This window comes from Aptenodytes patagonicus, chromosome 5, assembly GCF_965638725.1.
Source record: "Aptenodytes patagonicus chromosome 5, bAptPat1.pri.cur, whole genome shotgun sequence".
Lineage (NCBI taxonomy): Eukaryota > Metazoa > Chordata > Aves > Sphenisciformes > Spheniscidae > Aptenodytes > Aptenodytes patagonicus.
This window is the reverse complement of record NC_134953.1, coordinates 77,464,383-77,490,157: the sequence shown is the minus strand read 5'-3', so window position 1 is coordinate 77,490,157 and position 25,775 is coordinate 77,464,383. Positions and strand designations below refer to the sequence as shown.

The following is a 25,775-nucleotide window of genomic DNA, read 5'->3' as shown; positions in this document are numbered from 1 at the left end:
CATTTACCTCACAAGCTGTACCGATTTTGACCAGAGTCGTTTGTAAAATAACCCCCCGAAATAATTCAACCAATAACTCTCCCCTTACCAACGAATTTTAAGGGCTATTTATGCATGAAAACAACTTAAAGAAACCTACTCAATCTCCCTCAGCACTCCTCCGTCCACTACTGCTGCTGCCGCAAAACATCCCTTCCCTCCAATTTCTCACGTACTCCACCCAGTACCCCCAGGCCCCGTCAGGTTTGCTACCTCACAAGCTGCCGCCTCTTAGAGAGGACTATGTGCACGCCCATTTGGTGATTCCTGCCAAAACAAAAGAGAAGGCGGTGGATTTTTTTTTCCCCTTCCCTTTCCCATAGCACTGAAAGTAAGGACTTCGACCTAGCAAGCCAACTAATCGTGAGCGCAGAAACACCTTAGTACGCGAGACCTCCATCCCCTCTGCCTGACAGGAAACCAGCCAAAGGCTGCAGGAGCCACAGGGAGGGGACGGGGGTTATCCAGGGAACAGCACATTCGCATGGAGACAGTGCAATTATGCATGTCTCATCTCCTTATGAAACTGGACTAAGACTCATAAAACATGCAGAACTCTTCAATAATAGGAGTGCTATTTTGAGCTAATTTTTTTTTTTTCTTTCTTCAGATATTTAAGCCAATCCGCATTTAATTCACATTTTTTGGAGGAAGAAAAATTCTTTGCTTTTCCTTTGCTGCCTGCGTGCAGAACTAATCAAGACAGAATACAGGTTTTAAACATTACATGCTGTAAACTTTGAAGGGGGAAAAACAAAGAAACATAATCCTCTTCCAAATTCAGTTTGTTGATCAGGGGAAAGTTCAGTAAACTCAGAAAATTACAACAAAGTATATCATGCAGTAAAAATGACATTTTTTTTTTAAGGTGAAGCAGGAACTCACCAATCTCCTTTTGTTAACCATCCTGAAGAGACCAAACACACGTGCGCACGCGTGTGTGTAGATGCACTGTAGAGATTTTCACAGCTCAAGAGACTCAAATTAGGCAATTCTAAATAAATGCTTACATTAAGAAACAAAAACAAGTTAAAGAAATTCTCTAAAGCTTCATTATTGTGGCATACACTTCCTCAGCAAGGCAGGAACTTTGTCACTGGTTCTAGCAAGCTAATTGTGGACTAACAGAATAATTTATAATAGATTATCATCCTCTACAGTTAAGATTACTGCAGTCCACCGATTAATTTTACCGAGGCCCATTAAGTAGAAAATAGCGTGCCAAATCCCATTGTTTCAGAAAAATCAGTCTCTCTCCTTACCCTCTGCGTGGATGAGAACTGCGCTAGCAGGCTGCAGCTGCTCCCCAAGAGACCGGGAAGGCAAGAAACATTGTAGATGTTGCGTGACCAAGACCTGGGAAAACCTCTCTTCAAATACAACCTTGACCACGTTCACAGCTTATATAGCCCTTTCTATACAGACCAGGATTACAGGAGACGGGACGTTTTGCCAAATTATTTAAAAGAAAATTTCTTCACCTCAGCGAAACTCTGAGCTTTAGGTTGTCTCAGTCTATGGAACGGACATAGACCTTATGTTGGTCTAGCAGATACAGACTTCAGCCTCATCCCTACCTAACACAATCAAACCTCTTTAAGAAGCCTTGCTCACCGTAAAACATTTAATACTGGGGAAAACATTTCTTGAGATGGACTAGTGGATTTATATACCTGTTTGCAGAGAAAGACGTAAGTCTTATCTTTTTTCTAGTGTTTCAACAGAACTACTTATTATCTAAGCACAGAATTAGACAAATTATCTGGAGTAGACTAGGGTATGAAATTGTAGTGCCTTAAATACTGCAGATAAATGTCCGATTGGTGCTTTCACGCTGTAACAGACTATAATAAACATAAGAAAACTTACAATGAATCAAAGGGATTTTTTGGTAAGATGGCTTATAAAACTGAAAATTAATGTAAAACATTAAAACCGCAATCTACAAATAGTCATATGAGCTGTTATTCCTGCAGGGCAAAGGCACCTTTTAATAGCATGTTAAATCACAATACACAGAAATACTTCCAAGGGCATTCACTTAACTTTGAAGCTTTGCCACAATTTTTAGTCAGAATGCTATCAGGTCTTGCTTTACTTCATTTACATGTTGTATTTGCCAGTGGACATTACCTGATCAAAGAATCATTTTTGGATTTCTCCAACCAATTTCATTGCTCCATTAGAGAAAAATCTAACAATTCAGAAAGGGGAAAAAAAAAACAAAACAACCAAAAAACCCAGCAACTGCCTTCTGTCAAAATACTAGAATTCTTTTAAAAAATCTGAAATTGAGTTTGGAGTATCAACATGCCGATGGTAAAGGTTCTGCTAACATCATCTGAAAACTCACATTCCATGGACTGTAAGAAGTTATTCATAAACCTTATTTTTAGTAAAATTTTAATAAAAATGATGCTTTGCATTTTCACATTGGGAAGAGCTAAAAATACAACAGAGACTTATTTACATTTTTCAACAACAAAAGTGTACAAATTACTATACAAAATGCAGTACCATCTCAAGAAAAACAAGTTTTTGAAAGTTCTAGCAGTTAGGACATGAAACCTGTATTTTCTGAAGAGATACCACTTTAAAGACTAAGTATCGATAACTGAACAGTGATTTTCTTCACGGAGTTAATAAAAAACACTTCCATGACAATTAAGACTATCATTACTTTTAATTTTGGCTGATACAAATATAACCTCATAATAAAAGTTACTGAATTTATAACAAATCAAATTCAATAGATATTCTTTCCCTTGAGGTTTTTGCCACAAAACTTTTCAAAACGAGAAAAGAAGTACAGAAACTTCTTTTTAAGGAAGTAAGCCTGGCAAGAGATGAGGAAGTTAGTTTTACAAAAACCCTGTATTTGTAAACAGTCAAGCACTGCAGATGTTTAAAGTTATTTCAAAATTATACATATGGCAATCACTGCATGCTATCTGATACAGATGTTTTAGAGTGGAAATAGTTCGGCACAAGCTGAACCCGTGGAATGGTAAATTTCAATTCACATTTCTATTTGAAACATTCTGATATGCGAAAGGAGATCGGACACATTTTTACTTTTAAAAATATGGGACATCATACTATATAGATGAAAAATTTAAAAGATCAGCTCTGACCCTTAACTGCTGTTCAAGTCAACTGGGAGGTAGTCACATCAGCGCATTGGGGTGCCTGAGTTGTAAGAAGATGTTGATTCACAAGTTTCACGGATTAGAATCTGGCTCTACTAGCATTTCAGATTGGGTGATCACGGTGGTACCTGGAGCGTAACTTAAGTCATACCTGTTTTATTAGAAATACACCCAAGATAAGAATTTAATGCATTTTATTTCATGTAGTGAAGACTAATGCAAGCTCCCTACGTTATAGTATGACCTTTAAAAAGCTGATAGCTATTTATTGATTTGAAAGCCAACCCAAAGAACAGACATCAGGTCACAAAGTAATCCGACATCAATAAATCTACAGCAGTTGTACTGGGAAAGTGACAGAAAAATGCTTCGAATTGAACGCTGACAGCTTTTACCAATGTAATGCTTCAGGATCATACAGTTACTCTTAAAAGGGGACTGTGTAAAAGTTCTAATCCTATTTCTGATTGAGGGGGAAAAACCCCACAACAACCGGTTCAAAGTAATATGAAGAAACGCTATTAAAGTGCCCAAACTGTTTTTACATTCATTTGAACCCATGTCTCTGAAAAGGTGAAATATCCTGGTCTGGAATATGTACGGTCCACTAATCTAATGTTAAAAACTGTGTTACTTTAACCCATGAGTATACTGTATGATTAGTAGAAAATCTTTAGCAGACACAAAAAAAATGGAAGATGAAACTGCAGCAAGAGAGCATGGCAAACCTGAGAGATCTATTAGTGCATAAATCTGCTTAAAAACTGAAAAGATAGAAAGAGAGAGCTAACGAACTACAATAAAAGTTATGTCTTTAAAGCAGTAAGTTTTAACAGGGTGGGAAATGTTTAATATGCACATATGCCTGCAAAGGGGTCACTATCTTTCTGAAAATAAAGAGCTGGTATTTTTCACAGCATCAGATTTATGGTAAAAAGCCATAAATTGTATTTTTTAATATTATGCTTTTCCCACCCTGGCAGAGAATAAACATGAATTTAGAAGCACAGTAGAAGTGAAAAACAAAGAAAAGGAGAGATAGAAAGCAGCAGAGAAAGACAGAAAAGGTGAATACAGAGCTACAGAAGTGTTTATTGAGCATGCTACAGAGGTAAGCAGAGTACACACAAAATGAAATTAAACAACCGTCAAACCTCCCAACTTTGTTAGAAAATTAATTTTTAATTGTGCCACTTTCAAACTATACTGAATTTTACAATTCTAAAGATGTAAAAACTCAACTAATAGAAAATATACATGACCATTTTTTTTTTTCTACATAGATAACAGAATCTATGAATCTTGAAACTAAGTACATCAATTTCAAAAAGTATTGGTCATTTAAACAGAATCAAGGTAACAGTTCAGACTGACAGAGAACTGCTCTCAAATTAACTGGATCTGTAGATTCTGAGCCATGTTTATAGTAAAGTCAGATCAATTTCTAAATACAAAATATTTTGAAGAGATTTATTAAAACTGAATATTACAATGCAAGGTAAATTAAGACTAAAGGCACATAAACTTTGGTCCCACCTGGTTGTCAGTTTTAGAAAACTGCCACAAAATTTCCTGCAAGCATTTGCAGCAAACTTTCTTCATCGTTGAAAAAATACATGCACCATTCCCTGAACTAGCTTGACCAGTCTGTACATGCTCAGAAATCCACAACCATATTCCATATCTTAATTACAAACTAAAGATGGCAATATATATTGAAATGCACATAAGTCATGTCAACTTCAAAAACATCTACGAAAAATATTCAGCCACAAACAAGACATTACTTAGTGCTGACACTTATATGATACATCCCACAAGAGTGTGTACAAAAAGGTTAAGATTCCACAATGCTTTTCACGTAGGGCTCAAAGTCACAGAAGTCACTTTTTGTCCTTTAAGAAATTAATATTCTGTACCTTGTTAATTTTAACTAATGCCTACATTCGTAACTGAATCTAGACCAGAACCATGAAATACAAAAGGCCTTTTGAAAAAAAGCACAAAGCAAAAAGTAGCAGAAATCAAACAACATCATTTTACTCTTTCAGCGTAATGCATCTTATCCAATTAAAAAGAAAAGAAAAGTGACAAGCCAGCAGATAAAGAAATCTATCAAGCAGGAGAAATAAAAGCTTAACCTTTTTACACACCCCTGCCTAAACATATTTAAATTATCATGTAACAATGTGCCCCAGACAACCAAATTTGCTTTTTACTAGTTATGCAATTCCAGCAGTACTAGTTTTCCTTTTTAAGGCACGTATGTCAACTAAGTTGAAAAACTGTGGTATTAACTTGAAATCCTTTAAACAAAATAATGGTTTATCTAAACAACAGTTGAACAACAGCAGTTAGTATCACTGCTTTTTAATTTTTTTTTATTTTTTATTTTTTAAAACAACGAAGGAATGATAACAGCATGAAAAAAAAATAATAAAAAACCCCAACAGAAGACAAACTCTGGTCCCCACTTTCCTGAACAGTCAATAGGTGACAACACCAAACAATGCAATACACCCTCATTTTCAATCTGCCTTCTTAAATAGTTGACTTAGAGAAAGAAACTCTCAGATGGTGATTTTCTCCCAGATTGTAATTGTGAAGATCAATCAAAGCCTGAATAGCTTCTTCTACTGTTGACATCTGAAGAAGTGCCATCTTGTGATCTCTTCTGAAACAAAATAATGGCATTAGGAACTCGAACACTACAGGGGTTGCTCCTAATGTTTGCTATCCTCTATGCACTTCTCCTTAACACGTGCTGCAAAAACACACTTAGGCAGTCTTTTGTTAGAGCTACGTACAGAAAAGTTACTTACTGAAAAAATTTAAATGCTTTCACAGTGCCTCCAGTGTTAGCAAACAATGTGCGTAGATCCTCTTCTGCTACTGATGGTCTACAGAAGAAAGAAAACAAGCATAAGCAAGAAATTATTAGTCAATTCAGTGCGTTGCGATTCACATTAATACTACTGGCTTACTGACAGCCAACACTTACGGAATATTGGACAGATGAAGTGTTGCAGAAGGAGGGAATATATTTTGAAAGTTTTTTGAACCAGGTTTCTTGAAGCGATGCAGAGGAGAATTACCAAAATCTTTAGTCAGCCCTTGGTCATCAAGTCCCTCTCGAGGTAGTTGTACTGTCTGATGTTTAGAAAGGGTAACCCGAATAATCTTTCCATACATTTTTTGTCCATTAAGATGGCTCATGGCTGAAAAGGACAAGAAGTTTACTCAATTCAGTATTACTTTTCAACAGCTTGTGGTACATGACACAAGCAAACAAGAAAAACACCCAAGCAAATCAAAGGGTCAATGTGCTAAGACTGGACTCGAGAACTAGGTCTGTAGAATCTGCATGAGTATTTAATTTTATTTAAAGACCATCACATGTGATTCAGCTGTTGAATTCATTTAGGATATTGTGCAGACCTTCTGGAATACAAGTGCATGCAGTAAGATTTTGGATCTTGTGGGTAACCAGGATACAAGACAAACTGACAAATGTAAACATGCTTAGTTCACCCGCTTTTACACAGCATAATTTCAAGTACTTAGAATAATGGGAATATAAACAGAAAACTAATCTTACCCAGCTGTGACTGGTTTCCATCAGCCATCTGTATAAGAGCACTGTCTTTCTTATTGTATAAAATCTTCACACGCTGCACATCACCATAAACACCTTTTCAAAGTCAAAGGTAACCCAAAAGAAAAAGTTCATTTTAAAGCCAGTCACCTAAGTAACGTATTTTGACATATCAATGGAACATTCAGACAGCAACAAGATCACTCACTCAAACTCAACACTCTCACAAATGAATAAAGGAGATAAAGGTTTTTGAATAGTGAATTTTGAAAAGAATAATTTCTGATAAACCCTCAAAGCTATGTGAATGATATTAAATTAAAGACCATGCAAAATATATTAGCATGCATTAAAAGAAAATCTGTGTCTATGGAGAGTTTTAAACAGCAAAAGAAAAATAGCAAAAGATTTACTATTCAACTTTAAGCCAAAGTGCTAGCTACAAATAAGAATTAAGGTGAAACAAAAAAAAAACAAAAACAAAAAAACAAAACAAAATCAAATCAATAATAAAAGTATAGTGCTAACAATAACATACCGAAGAGGGTAAACAGACTTTGGGGCGTAACCATCTTTAGAAGGAGAGAAGAGCAAGCAGCGTAAGACAAGAAGAGAGAAGAGTCGAGGAAGAGCGGAGATGAACAGATCATCCATAACGAAGGGTGGTTCCCGCAGAATGGTGAGGTGGTCATGGATCATGGTTTCAAGGCGGTTAATTGGGGCAAGTTGGTCCGAGGAACATTTTGTTCAAGCACAGAAGCATGAACATAGGGAATGAAGACAGGGAACGTAGACAAAGACGAGGAGAAGGGTAAGACAGGGAAGGGCACGGGAATTTGGGTAAAGACAAGGAAAGGGAAGTTGAACACAAAGGGAAAAGGATGAAATGGGGAAGGGAATACAGCAATGCAGAAGAAAAAAAATAAGGAAGTGGGGAACAAAAAAAAATAAAATATAGGTCAGTACATAGGAAATGCAGGAATTTGGTCAGAAAATGGTTGGTTTATGTACTGTACAAGAAAAACTGAGTAAAATGTAGTCACCCAAGACAAATATGGGTAAAGTACATTCATATCAAGAGTAAACTACAGCATTTCATCTCAACATGAAAATAAATAAAAAAAAGCATGCAATAGAAATTTTAAACTTTGAACTTTAACTGCGTAAGCATGGCTGGTTATGAAATGCAGGCAAAAAATCTTTCAAAATGGCACTCTGATCTAAAACATTTTAACATGCAAGACTGTGGATGACAAAATAGTACCAGATGATAAAAAAAGCTTAATGATTTACAGTGACAGAGGCCAGTTAAAAATGGAACATCTAGACCGATACAAACTTCCCACATTTCATACCAGCTTTCACAGCCATCAAAATAAACGTAAAGGACAGTAAAAATGCAAAACTAAACAAACCCCTTTAGATTTCAGAGTTAGCAAGAAAGATAAAGTTAAGGTGAAAATGCTTTGCCACCATTTTTTTTATTATTATTTTTTAAAGACAAATGAGTAACTGCAAAGAAAAAAATTACTAAGAGAGACTGGAAGAGTGCCTCGTCAAGATCTTTGGGAGAACCTTCAAAGAAAAATGTGTTAGAGTAGTTCACATAAATTAAGACCTTAAAATGTGAGATACAAGCATGAAATGAAACAGCAAACAATTAGAAGCAACAAAACAGAAATTGTAGTTTACGTGATTTTAATTGCAAAAGAAAGCATAGTTGCTATTTTGTAAAAATGAAGCTTTCCATTCAAATGTCAAACATGCAGTAGTTACCACATTTTTCTTAGAAAAAATAGGTAGCCGACTATCAAAGGACATTTTAAGTTGTTAGCTACCTGGGAAAACAAAAGTATTTAACAATAATGGCTTTAAAATTAACTTTGGGGGATTATTAAAAAAACAGCAAAAATACTCTGAGCTTAAAACCCAAATGTAAGAGGCCAAATGCAAAGAAATTATAAAATACTGACAAATGAAGTGTGACTAAAGAGGAAAGAAAAAAGTAAAATTGTTTCACTGACCTCTTCATTTAAATTGCTAACCAGGAGGACTGTATTGCCACCAGCTGAAACTCCAGGCATTCCCACACGGCCAGCAGCAGCAGCAGCAGCTGCAGCAGCAGCATTTGGAATAGCCAAAGGACTCAGAGCTCCTGGAACAGCTGCAACAGGAAGCCCTAATTTTAAAATAAAGCATATTTTACGAAACACACACAAGTCGTTTAAAAAAAAAAGTACCTATGTGCTGCATACAATAAGAAAAGTACATGTGTTGCACACAACACTCTACAGAGCTGACCGTTCCGCTGTTAGTCGTCCAAAGGGTTGCGAAATGGGTTGTTAAATTAAGAGAAATGTGATATTTTTTTTTTATTTAGATCAAGTCTTCAAAGAAGTGATGAGGTTTTAAAAAGTACTTTCTTTTCAAATAAACATTCTTGTCCACCAAAACTGTTTCCACTGTACTCCAAAATGCTTAAAGTGTCTAGTTTATCAAAACGGTCTAAAGTAAACGTTGATCAAATCAGTAAGAATAAACACTAATTAATAACTCTGCATCATTACATCCTTATTTTCCATCACCCTTTGAGAGCATTCCTCACTTCAACTTGATGCTTCAGACTAAATATACAAGACTGGAGTTGGTCATGTGAAAAGGCCTACATCTCTCTCAGAGCCTTAACATAAATGAGGTAAGGAGGCAACCTTTAAATTCAAGATCCAAGGTAGCACCACTGATTATGCTCTGTGGCTTCTGTAATCCAGTTCCCTGAAGAAACATGTTACCGTTGGCTAAACCTTCAGCTGTGCTTTTATTTTTCTTCTTCCAAGGAAACTCAGATCCTGTAGAGACCTGCTGGTTTTGCCTGGTCAAGTCACTGGGGTACTAGGCGAGTGTGCTACTCCCAGGATCTGTGAAAGGTTCTTGTGATACACATGCCCTATACGTAGTTTATATAGGAACAGCTTTACCTTATTTGATCAAAATTTTATTTGCACATTTTACAGAGTTCAGTAAAAGGACACTGACGTAGCAAAATGTGTAAAAAACAATAAAGAAATATAACTTCAGTATTTCATTTTCTTTTACTGCAATTGGGTTCTCAGATTTCAGTATTTTTGCAAAATTTCTAACATTTATATGATCATGCTAAGCTAACGCAACTTTTGACCAATCCTCCAGTATGCCAGGTAGACAGTCTAAATATAACCTCTACACTATGTACCTAAGACTGCTTTCCTTCCCACATTAAGTTTTATTTTAAAGGAAGTCATAAGAGAAAATAAATTCTTCAGTTTCAGTCAATGCCCAAATACTAAGCAGAGAATAGTAAATATATTCAACCATTAATTTAAAAGGGAACACACAGGGGGACAGAAGGGGAGGAGTAAGCAAGGTTACAATATATTATTTTTTTTTAATTTCCTAGAAAAGTTTTCTATCTTCATTACAACTCTTTATTTATATTTCGTTACACAAATTTGTGAAAAACAAATAAATAAAAAAAAAAGAGAGATTTTGTTGGGCTGGACAAATGACCTCTCAAAGGGAACAGGACATCCATCACTACTTTGCGATAGTGCTTAACAGTATTACTGATCAAGTATTGAAAAGTATTTTCTGGTCATTTCCTGTCAAAGCACATACAGAAGAAAAACCAGTAAGTGTTCTAAGAAAGGAAATTAAAGATATGGAATGCTTTCCGATAAAGTTTAGAAGATTAAAAATGTTAGTATTCAGGGGTCAAACCAGAGGAATAGAAAGTTCTGAGTAGTGACAGTTCGAGTCATCTCTCGTGCCACAAGACAAAGGGAAAACCTACTGGAATCAAAAGGCAACAAATATGATCTTTTCTTGCATTATGTGTGGTGTTTGTGGGACTGACTGTAATACATAAAAAGAAGGAAAAACCCTATCTTGCCTTTCTCCCTTCCATCCTGCAAAAACACTTAATAGATTTCAGACTGTATTAGATGATCTATGGAAACAACAGCCAGTTACATTAAATAGGCAATAAAGGGACATATAACATGCTTCATCACGTAAGCCAGGCACTAGCTACCTGGGGGTTAGGAAAGCACTCCCCCCAGGTATGCTACTGTATGATCATCCGTTACGAGGGCTGCGCTAGGTCTTCCATCAGAGAACGCAGAAGTAACACTAGCTGCCAGAGAAAGGATATGAAATTAGATGGACCACTGCTAGTCCAAGAATAGCAATTTTGTTTCTCAAAATCCATTTTGTGTGAAAGTGTAATACCATATACTTACGTATATTAATAGCAAGACAAAAAATCTAACATAAATGTGATGCATGTTTTGCTCTTGGGTTGAAGCTGAAGAATATAACTTTACTTTCAAGAAAAAACAATTAATAAAGGATGCAGTTAAAGAAAGTACCCCTGTGGAAAAAGTAAAGAAGTTTATTCCCCAAATCAGACTGTAATACACAGGGAAACCTGTAAATATCAAATTAAACTCCTCAAACAACTTTAAAAAAAATGCAGTTCTGTTCTAAAAAAATCATTTTGGAAATGTACTTTTGGAGTGCTTTGTATTGCAGATGCTGAATGTCACCTTATTTACACTCAGCTACCGTAGAGCTCATACAGACAGAAATGTGAAGAATGACAGTAAGGTGTGACAGATGTCCACCTGAAGGGAAACAACTATTTTATACTAGGTCAATACCAATCATTTAGGTATTAGAAAATGCCAAGATACTAGAGCATTTCAAATCTTCTAGAGTGTCTAGGCACCACTCCCTAACCTTAGAAGTTTTAAGCCAGTCCAGCATTTTTAAGAATAGAAGAATCTAAAGATGACCAGTGAAGTGTTTATGGCTCTTTCCATAGCTGGGCAGACCACAGCTGGGTAATTCATACTTTAAAAGGCAAAAGTCTTCATAACATCAGACTCTCTACAGGACCCACTGAAGAAGTTAAAAACAAAGATCAATTCAACACCATTCATACAAAAATATTTTCAATTATTAACCTTTGAAATAGATTAATTTAATAAGAATCTTAAGAAGGGGCAGTAGTGGAAAGTGCTAATGAAGAAAGCCAGTGATGACGGCAAGAGAGAAAGCTGTAGGAGCCCTAACCACAACAACATATTTCCAGCTATAATATTAAACAATTATCTAAATTGGAGTTAAAGTATTATTACACAATAGTATTTGCAATTATAAGCAGTTCTTATTTAAAATCTTTTGGTTTGTTGCGGTTCAGTATAATACAGTTGCTGTTTATTCAAAGCTTTTTTTCTGTAAGATCTCCTGTAACTTGGGGGGGGGGGGCGCGGAGAGAATATGTGTATCTTTTCATATATGAGGTGAAAAAAAAAAGAAAAAAAATCAACCATCTGCTTCGGATAATTCATCTGAAACCAGCCCATTCTGTCCATTAGTGATTTTCGCCTTCTTTCAAAAGATAACAAGACTCATTGAAAAGATGTCCAATTTACAGTCTCAAAGATTTCTGACACTTTATTTCACCACAGCTGAGGATGTAGTAGACAAATGAGTAATGATGCATGCGGGCTAGGATCATCTATTTGATTGATACGTTTCTAACCGATTACACAGCACACGTAGACCTCATTTCTTGGAAAGGTCAGACAAATTACAAACCCACAGAAAACACAATTCTACCTTGTTCTGTAGGTCTCCACTGCACTCCGATTTGCCATTCCGATTTAAGCAAGTCAAAAATTTTTAATAAATAAGAACAACTTGTATTAAGATTATTAGTTATCATGCAAGACACTGTTTAAGGTTTGAGGACTTAGCTGAAACTGTTCAGAAATGTTAGCTACTTTGTCAACATGATCAACCGGTATTAGAAAGCTTTGTGACTAGCTTTATTTTAGCCTCCAACAATTACAGATAACAGGTTTTTGCTTTTTCCAGATATTAATGAAAACATACAAATATTATACACCTTTTTCCTAGCTTTTTGAGGTCTTTTTCCTCAATGAAGTTTAAACACAGCATGTCACATTATTTATTCCCCCTCAAAGTATCTTTTTGCATGACTTCTGAAATGCAAATTAGTAATGGCATTTTAATAAGAGGCAAATTAAAGCTATACTAAAAATATATGACGAACTTATGTGTGAAAACCATAGGCAGTAGGAGTAGTCATCTTAACGCAGGTATGCATAACTGCAACCGAGAATTAGATTTAGTCCCTAGTCCTGTTACAAACCTTTTTTGTGGCTCTATGTCAAGTAGCCACCATCTTTTTGTACTTGTTACTGGCCTGCTTCTTATACTTAGCCTGAATGGGTTTGGGAGAGATAGCAGGTTCTTTTAAAATCTCTGCATAACAGCTTATGAAGCTGCAAGTGTTACTACACTACATCATAAAGTTACATTTACTGAAGAGAAGGGTAAATTCCATCCAGAAGGAAATTGAGATATGTAATGGTTTCGTATTAATGCAGATTAAAACAAGACTAACAAGACTCACATCTTGTCACTAAAACTCAACTCGCAAAATTATTTTAAACCTAAACCTCACCTTCTGACATATGAATTACAGTATATTGTTAAAGAGCCAACAACAAAAAGGCACCCAAGTTGTACAACTATCCAGCATATAATAGCATAACATAAGCAAAAGTCAGAACTGAGTCCTTACCACATTTTCTGTTAGTGATCTCATTATATATGTATAAGAGAACAGCTACAGTAAGAATTTTAACAAGAATGCCACAGGTTCGACTTATGGTATTCTTTTTGAGCACGCAAAAGAACCTGAAGAGCATCACATTATGCTCAAAACAGAGCTCCATTCTTTCATGGAGAAACACGCCCTTTGGGAACCATCTGTGAATAGGGCATGGCAGACACTCTGACTGAGAACACTCTGGAGATATCTTTATCGACATTACAGAAGTAAGAATTCTAAAGCAAATAAAAAGAAATAAAATATTAAGTTAAAAGAAAGAAGCAGGAGGAAGGTCGCTGCTATCATTCTGCCGTATTTCACACATCATAGTTTGCCAACCTCCATCTTATAACTCTCTGAACTTTTGAGTGTTCTTACCCTTCTCCTTTTGAGTATATGAATAAAAATGCAGCTATAAATTGCATGCACAAGCGTCCATTTAGGCTTTTGGGTTTTTTCCTACCCCTTGTCCTTTCCTATTTATGTCACTTGTATTTTGTGCCTTTTCGCACAGTAAGCAGCCCAGAACGAGAACCCTGTTCTTCCATATTCAAACAAGCACCACTCCCGTTTTGACAACTATCCAAATGGCTAAGGTACCAACAGTACTATGGAGCCTTTTGTAAAGTTTTTCAGCTATAGAGCTCAAATTCTCTAAAAACAAACAAAAAAGGCATCCAGGAAAAGAAACCAAAACCCAAACAACATCATCATCACTGTATAATCATCCCCATTTGACAGATCATGCAGAGTTACAATATACCCAGCTCACACAACTGGCCACGAGCAGAGTTAGAAAATGTACCCAGCTACCTTAAGTCTCTTTCAAAACAATGAATGCTTTTACAGAGGGAAAAACAACCATGATATATAAGCTCCACTACTCATCAAAATAAACATGACTGACTTCACTGATGCTCTGAAAATGTTTCACAGCTGCAATGAAAGTTACTCATGTCATGTACCTTTTATTTTCCTGTTGCTTGGAAAAACAGTGCATTTAAAGAGGTCCATCCAGAGAGAATTAAAATACTTAATCAGCTAATATGACTGTCATCTTCATAATTTTACCAGCAAAAACCTTTAATATACACAAAAGAATGAGTCTAACTAAAATCAAAAGGTTAGAAAACTTATGTAGTTTTGTAGACAAAAATTACAAAAGCACCTAAGTGACTTTCAAGCCTAAAACACTAGAACTAATGTCCGCTAAAGCTAAAGTCACTTGGATAACTATAACAAGTATAGTAACCCCAATTACTAAACGTATCCAAAGCGATGCGATGATCCAAGCATCCTCAGAGTGTGATTCCACTACGCCAAGCAAATTAAACCTGTTGATTTGATGCACACTATAAGTATTATATACAAAGAAATATGTTAGTAAGCCTGAGACTGGAGAGCAACTTCTCAGGATTCAGGAAAATGACAGAATTAGAGTTACCTAAGCAATGCTGCATTTAGCACTGGTTTATAAATGGTGAATCTTTAACTTTCTCCTCTCTTAAATCCCTGCCTTACAACACCTAATATGATGGGTCTCATATTAATAAGCAGCTTCTTGACTTTATTTTTGTCTCCCTTCTACTCATCCTGCAGCCCCATGTCTGCGTTCCAGTCATTACATGCTGACAAAAGAATTACCAACTGCCTCAAGGGCGTTTCTACAGTACTCATCTCTATGGTGTCAAACTTCTTCACAAACACTCATCCATCTTCCCTATCAATCCATGAAATGAGATATTTCCATTTTTGAACAATGGGAAGGTAAAAGAGAAAAAAGAAAATAAGCTTTAACTACGGGTTCTTCAGAGACTTTAGATTCTTATGGTATGTTTTACTTTCCAAAATTTCTGCTGTAGCTACAAGTGATACACCATTTTGCAAGTCGTACCGGAGGATCTGAAGTCAAGCACTCCAAAATTTGTGGGAAGTGGGGGGGTGTGGAATTTACAACTAGATATGAAATGTATCCTTCAAGTAATCTGATTTCAGAAAAGGGCAGATACAGCGCAGCATTCAGTAGCCTTAACTACAATATTCACCCTTTTCCTGGGCTCACATCATTCACTAAGTGCCTTCTAACTTCTGTAACACACAGAGAGCAGAGGCCCCTCTTTACTACGTTAACTCTGACTTACTCCAAGTTGGCCCATCCTGTACAAAAAACAAGGCATGAAATCTATGTTGTTCTTAAGTTTTCTTTAGATGAAAAATGGGGAACGATGAAAGAAAAAAAATAAGAAAAAAGACTAAGTGGGAAGAACAATGATCACAACATACTAAATCAGGTTTTGTAAAAGTCGTGAGATTATGTCTGAGTACTATTAAATTTTGAAGAGTGAAAGGTGTTCTCACCAAAGAACAGCAACTTGACAGAAGCAGAAATGAAACTTATGCAATAAATTGTGGTAAATTAAAAATTATGCAGGACTGCTAAAGACAATATAATTGTGTTACTACAATTCAGATCACAATATAGACTGAACCCTGAATGGGGCTTTGGACACTATTACAATTTAAGATCTTTAACTGTTAGAAGGATTAATAAACATTTTCATCAAGTGACTTTGCAATACAAAAGAACAATATCAGAATCATACCTAGAAGAGAGGTCTCCTTTGCAAATGCTGCAGCAATAGCTGGGTCCAGCGCTGGCTGTCCATCACCAGATGGAAGATCAGGACGAGTGTAGTCCCTGCTTTTATCGTTGTTGTACTTGACATTCAAATTCACCAATTTGGAAAAATCAATCCGTAGGGTACAGCAAGCATTATAAATATTTTGACCATCTAAGGCCTGGAAAAGGGAGTCAATTTATTTAAAAAAAATACACAATACAGGTTGGTTGCACAATTTTTTTTTTTCCTTCTAAAAACAAGGTCAGCGTATAGAGATTTATCTGTCTTACTGTCTAGCTTAAAACCAATTAAGATTAAAATGCATTAACCTCTCTTAAGATGATTCCAGGAAGCTCGATGTTTACTTCTCTTACCTAGAAACTGTTTATGCACCAAAGTGGCAAGAGACATTTTAATGCAGTCAAACTTAAAAGTTAAGTCTGTTGAATATAGTTAATTAACCTGTATTCCATAGCACAGCTTTAATTCAGACATAATGCCAAATAAATTTCTCAAGGAAAAATAAAAAGAATCAAAAATCACAGAAGTACTCTTTTACACGGAAAGTTGACCTGAGGAAAAAAACCTAAAAATCTAGACTTAAATACCATGTTAGACACCTATCTTTTAAAGCAGAATATTTACATTGTTCTCGCATGTTTTCCTTCTCCCCTTAAAGGTATTTAGTGCCAAAATTGAAAGAAAAGCAACTTTATCTGCTAACCTAATGTTACTAACACTTTTAAAAAAAAAAAATCCTATTCTCACAATTAATTAATACTTCTGAAAGGATGCCTATTAACAGTGAAATCCACACAAACTCTTAACATGACACCACTTAGAACTCTATGAAAACACTCTCTAAAAAGGCCTAATTATATATGTTTTGTCAGTCTTCATTATATACCAGACAAATTGATATACCTGGCTTTTATTCCATTTACATTTTGGGCATACCTTCCTTTCACTTGAAGCACTAACAGCTAAATATGAGAGTTTAAAAAAAATGGAAACTTTTGTAACTAAGTTGGTTTATATTCCTAAGAAATGCTAGGAAGTGAAGATACAGCTCATCTTAAAAATTAATCCATTCAATCAAGTCATTATGTTAAATATACCTTATTTAATAACTACCTTATATATACACATAGTGAAAACAACAAATAAATCACACTTTCAAATACAAAAATCAGGTCTTTTGTTTCTCTTGATTAACGCTGGACTGAAATGTACCACTTCTGGACCTGAGCTAGCTCTTGCACAGCTAGCTTGGTTACATCTGCAATGCACTTTCCAACACATTCAAGTTCTGGTAGGACTTACTATTTTGAGCTAAGCACTGCATGAACCTAGTGTGCCTGCTGGGTATGGAAGCAACATAACTATTTTCATACAGTGATGCATCTGGAAACTGAACATCCTGCAGGCACCCCTCTGCTAGGTCCGGGTCAGCAAGGCTGTCCCTTCCTACAAAATGTATTATCACAGCTGACACCTCCAGACCTCATGAAACCACTTAGAAGTATTACCACCATTAGCAGTGAATGTACAAGAATAAGTCAGTCAGTATTATCAGAACTTCCAAGTAATGGGAAAATAGAATAATAATAAAAAAAAGTATAAAAACCTGACAACCTAGACATCATCTCAACAAATACTTAGCAATTAAAGAGAAACTCCTGTGCTTGAAACTCAGCTTAAACAATGCTTTATACAATATTGGCAAAGCAAAATGTACTGTCCTGATTCACAGAATACAAGCTGAGGATTAATTCCGTATTGTTGGGGTGGTGGCGGGTGTCACCATTAGAGAATACAGAATTTGCTAGGTCTTTTATTCACAGTGGCAAAGCAGAATCCAAGACTCCTAATGTTAGTATTTGGGAAAAGAATCTCACTTGAACACCTACATCTAAAAAAAGTATACACTGAGAATCAGTCATCACTTTTAGACCACTTCTTACCTTCTAAAATCCACTAAGATATGGATTAAAGGTAGGTCCAGTTTACGCAGCCAAAGCTAACTTATTGTCAGAGACAATGCCATTGCCATCAAGGAAATACCCATTCGTATAATGAAGAAAACGACTGACCTAAAGGTAGTATCATTTAGCTTTGTCCAAATCACAGGACCATGCCACAAAGCTCTAAGTCTTTAAAACACAATCAAGATTCCTACTATACCTCTGTGTGGAGTCCGTAGACACACTGATTTATGGCTGGCAGAAGGCTGTGAAGTTGATGAAGATCCTTTAGTCTTAAAAAGTAGCAAACCAAAATATACCTGTGTTTGTAGTTTCCAGAGTAGTTAATGTTTAAAGGGAGCCGCATAAGTAACTAAAACTTATACTGAAACACCAAACACTCCTCTTTCTGACAAATTCAAAGTGACCAAAAGTACATACAAAAGAATACTGCACAAGAGAAATCCCTTGTAGCTGGGACGCAGTCTGAAGGAACATCCTGAATCGGAAAGGAAGGAGACGAACTCTTAATGAGCACTTGTAGTCACACTCTGGGAAAGGCTCCTTGCAACACATCAAACAGAACAACTCACCCCACCCACCTCTACCAGCAGCATCATACACCTCCAACAACAATGCAAGAAAGTTTACCAGCAACAAGGCTTTTTTCAAGATTAACTGTTCACATGTGAAGTCACAACTGTGAACGTGTGTGTCCTGAGCTTCTTCTTATATGGCAATAAAAGAATGTGCAACAAACCCTCAAACCCTGTTCCTCTCACACAGACATCCTGAAAAAAATGAGAAGACAGCAGCCATACTGTTGGTGAATGTACATACATACATCATCCCAAAGAACTCTAGTTACTGCTAAGAAACTTCTCTTTCTTTGAGCACTTTTCTATACATACATTCGCATGTGACACAGTACCACACCACACACATGCCTAACCAAGAAGATCTAAGTATCACGGGCCCTTTCTACAAAATGTGAGTATGATTCTTTATCTTGCCTGTGCCAGCAAACCCGTTACTTAAGCCTCAACAACAGAAGTATCAAAACTTACGTCACCACGTGATACTGAGAGTGTAATGATAAGGAATCATTTCCAGGCCCCTGCCTGCCTTCCCTCCCTCCCCCTTGTTACTAAAAAGTAATCTCCTCTTTGACATTCCCAAGGGGGAAAATTATTCTGATGAGTGGCTCACCTCCTGCCAAGAGCTTGTCAGCAGACAGATTCCTGAAAAAACACGTTGTGGTATTTAGGAGCACACAAACAAGACGGCCAGTAAGAATATGCAGAAGACCAACAGAAAACAGTGGTAAAAGAACAAACAAAAACCGCTTTCTCAATTCAGACTGACACATAACCCAAGGAGAGAGGCACATGCCTGAACTGACACAATGACCTCAACTCCACAGTGTACTCCTGTGCATGACCTCAACTCCACAGTGCAAACACACTATCGTCCATACAGGTTTCTCTACGGCCACTCAGACCGTTTTTGGGAGGGGAAAAAACCACCACCACCAAACAAACAAAAAAACCCAAAACCACACCAAATGAACAAAGAAAAAAAGATGACTTCTAATAACTAAGTATGTTGCATGGTTCTACATCAGCTATGGCAGATAAGGGAGCAAACCAGAAATAAAGAACATCACAATCCCCAATACTAGTGAAAGTTCCAAAATAGTGGCATTGGCTGGAAAGAAGCTAGAATTCCTAGACAACTACTACAGTAGAAACATTCAAAATATTTAGAAAGGGTCTTAACAACTGGGGTTATAGTCACAAAGTGAATCTCAAGGCAGCACCTTTCACTGAAGGCAAGAATAAGCAAACAAGGCCTAACAACACAGAAAATAGCAGAAACAGCCTGGATAGTCATAAGGATCCAGAACAGAGAGCTATGACTGTCTGTCACAGACAGCAAAAACGACCATACAGGGATGTCGACAAAATGGAGGTCTGCACCACAAAACACAATACTCTCCCATTTCTTAAAAATAATGTCAAACCACCCTCCTTTTTTGCTCACAGCAGCCAGGAGGATGAAGAGATGAAAACTGCTGACTGAGAAAAGATCCCGCAGATTAAGAGGTGAGACAAGAGACTGATCCAATGGAAGGAAAGGGAAAAAGGAGGGGAAGGGGGAAAAAAAGGAGGGGAAGGGGGAAAAAAAGGAGGGGAAGGGGGAAAAAAAGGAGGGGAAGGGGGAAAAAAAGGAGGGGAAGGGGGAAAAAAAGGAGGGGAAGGGGGAAAAAAAGGAGGGGAAGGGGGAAAAAAAGGAGGGGAAGGGGGGGAAAAAGGAGGGGAAGGGGGGGAAAAAGGAGGGGAAGGGGGGGAAAAAGGAGGGGAAGGGGGGGAAAAAAGGAGGGGAAGGGGGGGAAAAAAGGAGGGGAAGGGGGGGAAAAAAGGAGGGGAAGGGGGGGAAAAAAGGAGGGGAAGGGGGGGAAAAAAGGAGGGGAAGGGGGAAAAAAGGAGGGGAAGGGGGAAAAAAGGAGGGGAAGGGGGAAAAAAGGAGGGGAAGGGGGAAAAAAGGAGGGGAAGGGGGAAAAAAGGAGGGGAAGGGGGAAAAAAGGAGGGGAAGGGGGAAAAAAGGAGGGGAAGGGGGAAAAAAGGAGGGGAAGGGGGAAAAAAGGAGGGGAAGGGGGAAAAAAGGAGGGGAAGGGGGAAAAAAGGAGGGGAAGGGGGAAAAAAGGAGGGGAAGGGGGAAAAAAGGAGGGGAAGGGGGAAAAAAGGAGGGGAAGGGGGAAAAAAGGAGGGGAAGGGGGAAAAAAGGAGGGGAAGGGGGAAAAAAGGAGGGGAAGGGGGAAAAAAGGAGGGGAAGGGGGAAAAAAGGAGGGGAAGGGGGAAAAAAGGAGGGGAAGGGGGAAAAAAGGAGGGGAAGGGGGAAAAAAGGAGGGGAAGGGGGAAAAAAGGAGGGGAAGGGGGAAAAAAGGAGGGGAAGGGGGAAAAAAGGAGGGGAAGGGGGAAAAAAGGAGGGGAAGGGGGAAAAAAGGAGGGGAAGGGGGAAAAAAGGAGGGGAAGGGGGAAAAAAGGAGGGGAAGGGGGAAAAAAGGAGGGGAAGGGGGAAAAAAGGAGGGGAAGGGGGAAAAAAGGAGGGGAAGGGGGAAAAAAGGAGGGGAAGGGGGAAAAAAGGAGGGGAAGGGGGAAAAAAGGAGGGGAAGGGGGAAAAAAGGAGGGGAAGGGGGAAAAAAGGAGGGGAAGGGGGAAAAAAGGAGGGGAAGGGGGAAAAAAGGAGGGGAAGGGGGAAAAAAGGAGGGGAAGGGGGAAAAAAGGAGGGGAAGGGGGAAAAAAGGAGGGGAAGGGTTCAATAAACAGTATTTTCTCCTGCTGCTGATGTAATCAACCACATGCAAGCTTTTCTGCAAAAGGACAGTAAGAATTTCTATCCAGTCAACATGGACTCGTGACACTAGGATCTCGTTTCCCAATGTGATTGTGGATGTTGAGAGAAGTGGTAACAGCAGCAAAGGTGATCTCAGATGGCAAAAGTACTCTACAACAGTTACACAATGGTGTAACATCCTGAATGACTGATGCAGCGCTCTGATGCAGCTTCATGCAGGTAAGAGCCAGATCTATCGGTGGGCTCTGAAGCGGGGGAAGAACATTCCTAGAATCATTCCTTTGCTCAGGCTTTCCTCACCTGAATTAAGGGCTTTCTGATGTAATGGATAGAATTCACTGTTGTTCTTTTTACTTTCAGGGTTCAAGATGCCTGAAAATCCTTGTGAAAGAGTCATCCCTTGAAAAGTGCTATATTCATAGGAACTATGCTTTGATGAGCTTCTCCTAAGGCCTGTATAGACCGTGAATCTGTGGAATGAAACTCCCCTACAGGAGATGGTCAAGGTAGCGCTCTAAAAATCAGGAAGAGATACGCCACTTACAATATTCTTTAGCTAATTCACATAGAGCACCTAGAAGACAGACAAGAACGCAGTTTGGGAGACAGAAAATGTTTTGATGTCTCATTTCCCAGTCCAGAAATAGAGCCCAGAGATTTAGCTAGCAGATTTTCTGGAGACGCATGGCTTCAAGCCACAACAAATAGTGTATCTGCCCCTCTCTTTGTCCAGCACTGTAGGCACCTAAGATGACGATCCAAGACAGGAAATAGACCTCCTGCAGGATGAGGATAGCTTGAAAGCATTTACCAAGGTCCAATAAAGAAAAATCAAATTAGAGTGGAGAGAGAAAAGTGGCAGAGAGGGGCAACGCAACAAAACCATTGCCTTCTCTCCAAACTTGGGGGGGGGGGGGGGGGGGGGGAGGGGGGAAGAGACATTTAGTCACTACTCTCTCTTTTCCCAAAGCACACAAAGCAGGAGAAACTGGAAACAAGATCTTTAGAAGGGCGTAACCGTTTAAGGCATTAAAAAAAAAAAAGAAACAATCCTTACAAAACATACTCCAGCTCAAATAAGTACCTCAAAGTAACTGAAGGTCATATGGTAAATATCTCTCGGGAGAGATGTGTCCCAAGTGCATCCTACAGATACGCATTTGAATGAAATTAATTTCTTTTGAGACAAGTGTCTTGGATATGAGAAGTTTCTGCGGCTAAAAAGTGTATGTAAAACACATTCCATTCTCCAAAAATAAGATTTTTTTTTTATGTACAGTTCCTTGACTGAAGGTCCAGTTGCATATCTTATTCTTTTCTACAAAATTGGAAAATCCAAGACACAAACACTGTTGCTGCACTTCCTGGGCTTTCTGATACAATGCATACAATCCAGCGCTCTTCTGTTTACCTGAACACTACTTATCATTTCCGAGCACAAATTGTGCTCTTTAGGATTCAAGACGCCCGAAAATCCTTAATGCAATAATCATGGATAATTGCCCTGAAGCTAAATATCTTATCTGGAGATGTTCTTGCTTTCCATTCTGGCAACAACTACCTGAAGTTCCTATTAGAGATTTTAGGCTAATGTAGCCTAGCAGAGATCTTCTGCAGACTGCTACCAGGGCAGAGCCACCCTGAAGCTGTCACTCAAAACAACTGGAAAGAAGACATCTTGAACGTAGAGTCAAACCTCAACAGAATCCCTGTAAGAGTACTCTGAATCACCTATGGGCCAAGTAAAGACCAACTGGCCAGCTATAACAGAAACTCTCAATTAGACTTATGGTATTTTCAACCCATGTTGGGTCAAGATGACTGTCATGTGCTACATATGAGTCTAAGATAATCCTCCATAGATGAGGTATGAATAACTATCAATATCCAAGATTTGGCAAGAGTACTTTTGGTGCGTTTACACAACGACACCACTCTGGATTAGCCAGCTGTTCAGATAGAAACACTGGCACTCTAATCTTCCTATGGTATACCAGATTACTGGCATTCAAATATTTAAGTTTACTGCTTATGCTGAGGGTACTGATCATTTACTATGAAAATGAACTATTTTTGATGCTTAGAATATCTCCTTATGCATACAGACATCTCCAGGACATCACCTTCTGTTTCACTAGGAGAAGCACAGTAGTTCAATGTGCTCTACTGCCGCACATTCTCAGTACTTTCTCCAACCCATGGCTAGACTGCTGCATTGCACAGAACCTGAAGTTTGCCATCTTCGTCTTTACTTGCCAGTATAACGAACTATAATGATCCAATCTGAGGGTGGCGATGAAACATGAATCAGTGTAGCCATAACCTACTTTTACAGGAAATGAATTTCTCACAAAGCAAGTGGAGCAGGAATGCAATTTTTCACTACTTGCTCATTCAAATAGCAAAAGTGGTCCCGCAGGGCTAGAGGCTTCGTATTGTACATTCTTGTCAGTGTCACTATTTTCTCAGAACCTTCAAATGAATAGCATCTCTCCTTGGTACTTACATCACTTGAGTTTTTCAAATTGCTCTTTAACTTCCTTAATAAGTCTTCAATTTCTATTAAGGCCACATTCTGATTTCCTGTGAAGAGTGCCAGTGGAAAATTAAATTTCCCCATTATCTTCTACAGTAACAACTGACGGAAAACAAAGTGAAAACTTCTTTACTCTTTCACCATGCTTTTAATTTTGAACTCCATGCAACTTAAGCGTAGCCACCACATCCTCTTGCTTCTACTGTATTTTCAGATGTATTTAAACTGCAGCGGTTTCTCCTATCATCTGATTGTTTCTTTCCTTTAGGTATTTTTGTTTTGGTGGCACTTCATGTTTTACCACAGTAGCTCAACCGTAAAAACTGTACTTATTTTATTCTATTTAGCTTGGGAGGGTAGCGCGGAAATCAAACCTTCCTTCAAATTTAGCATTCTTCAATACTTGCAGTTGGTATTACTCAGCATTTTGTCTATTTATGTATAGATTGGTTAAAATATGAAACTATAAACCTAAGACCATATCAATTTGTCACTAAGATAGGCTCCAAGATCACTCTGACAATGACTGTACATGCAGGAGTCACTGTTATTCAATGAAGTTTAGTCATTCACACATGAGCTACCGCTAGTGAACAGCTACCCTAATCAAAACATGCAGAACTGGAGAAACAAATACATGCTGGTTTTTTAAATTATGACCAAAACAGTATCCCACGAGCTAGTATCAGTTTGTCAGAAGTCAACAACAGCAAGAGATTCTTAGGTTCCTTTCATACTTTTACATACCTCATCCTTTTGTTATTTTGTCACTTCTTTATAATATATTCCTAGAATTACACTGATAATTTTCAAATCACTACAGTCCATTTCACAGACGCCATCTTTCCATTAAATCTTCTGACAATATATGTAAGACTCAAAAAACGAAGTCAAAAGATTTATCACTTGATGTCATAATTTGCTTCAAAAATACACTTTAAAAGCAGTATTAACATCTAGTACTGAAAAATAACTTTCCAAACACGAATCAAGACTGAATTACAACATTTTGCAACGAACACATTAGCATCCACCTGTTTATTAAATATTTCAAATATGAATCTAAATAACTACAGTCGATTTCTGCAGCAGTTGTTAAAGATCTAGTTTCTATATTACTATTTTAAACCTACTTAAAACCTGAAAGGTGTATCCCATCTAAGCAAATTTTTATGTATTACAGTTACATATTTGCACCTCCCTCTGCTCTGAGACACAATCTAATACTTGATACTATTCATCTCTGAAAAGGATTTTCCTAATTTAAATTGTACTCCAAGTCTACAAATATTTCCAGACTGCTTTTCAGGAGTAGATTATCTTAAAGTAGACCATCATACATCAAGTTGCAAATCTTCTTGTCTCTGGCTAACTTTACTTTTCTCAATAGCATGAAAACTTACACCCTGCTTTTTGAAAACGTCTCTTATTTTTTGTGATTTCCTGTCTTGACCACCGCACAGTTTTTCAATCAATCCCCAGTATTTCATTTGGTGATGAAGATAAAAATGACCATCCTCCACCATTTAATGAAGGTCTTTATTTCAATGTAGTCATCACTCTTTACAACAGAAAACTAAGCCTATTTTTTCTTTCCTCTACTAAGAGATATTAATTGCCAGCTTAGTCTGAGGTGCAAGCTTTTCACTTTTTCCTCAAGTTCTCAGCTATTCTGTCATCTATGGGCAGTAAGCACTTTCTATGCTGCCAAGCAACACTTAACCAGCATATCAATTTTAATCAGCCTTCCACAAACCCAGACTGCATGTGAAAGTTTAAAAATATAAATTCATTCCATTTATCTCTTGGAAAAAAATAATAAAAAAATCTAGCCT

At 37.6% G+C, this 25,775-nt stretch overlaps 1 protein-coding gene across 5 annotated transcripts in view; it reads right to left on the bottom strand.

Moving 5' to 3' along the window:
• Positions 1 to 4,260: 4,260 nt before the first annotated feature.
• The window catches only part of PTBP2 (polypyrimidine tract binding protein 2), a 55,520-nt gene continuing 34,005 nt past the window's right edge, over positions 4,261 to 25,775 (bottom strand). For 2 of the 5 annotated variants that reach the window (XM_076337796.1, XM_076337799.1), the window contains 7 exons: positions 16,066 to 16,261; positions 8,808 to 8,962; positions 7,322 to 7,355; positions 6,787 to 6,879; positions 6,190 to 6,406; positions 6,011 to 6,088; positions 4,261 to 5,862 (listed from right to left, as the gene is read on the bottom strand). In XM_076337796.1, the coding sequence (XP_076193911.1) occupies positions 5,730 to 5,862; positions 6,011 to 6,088; positions 6,190 to 6,406; positions 6,787 to 6,879; positions 7,322 to 7,355; positions 8,808 to 8,962; positions 16,066 to 16,261 (906 nt within the window). In that variant the 3' untranslated portion in view covers positions 4,261 to 5,729. The remainder of the gene's footprint in view (positions 5,863 to 6,010; positions 6,089 to 6,189; positions 6,407 to 6,786; positions 6,880 to 7,321; positions 7,356 to 8,807; positions 8,963 to 16,065; positions 16,262 to 25,775) is intronic. The other 3 variants (XM_076337795.1, XM_076337797.1, XM_076337798.1) reach the window with 3 other exon arrangements.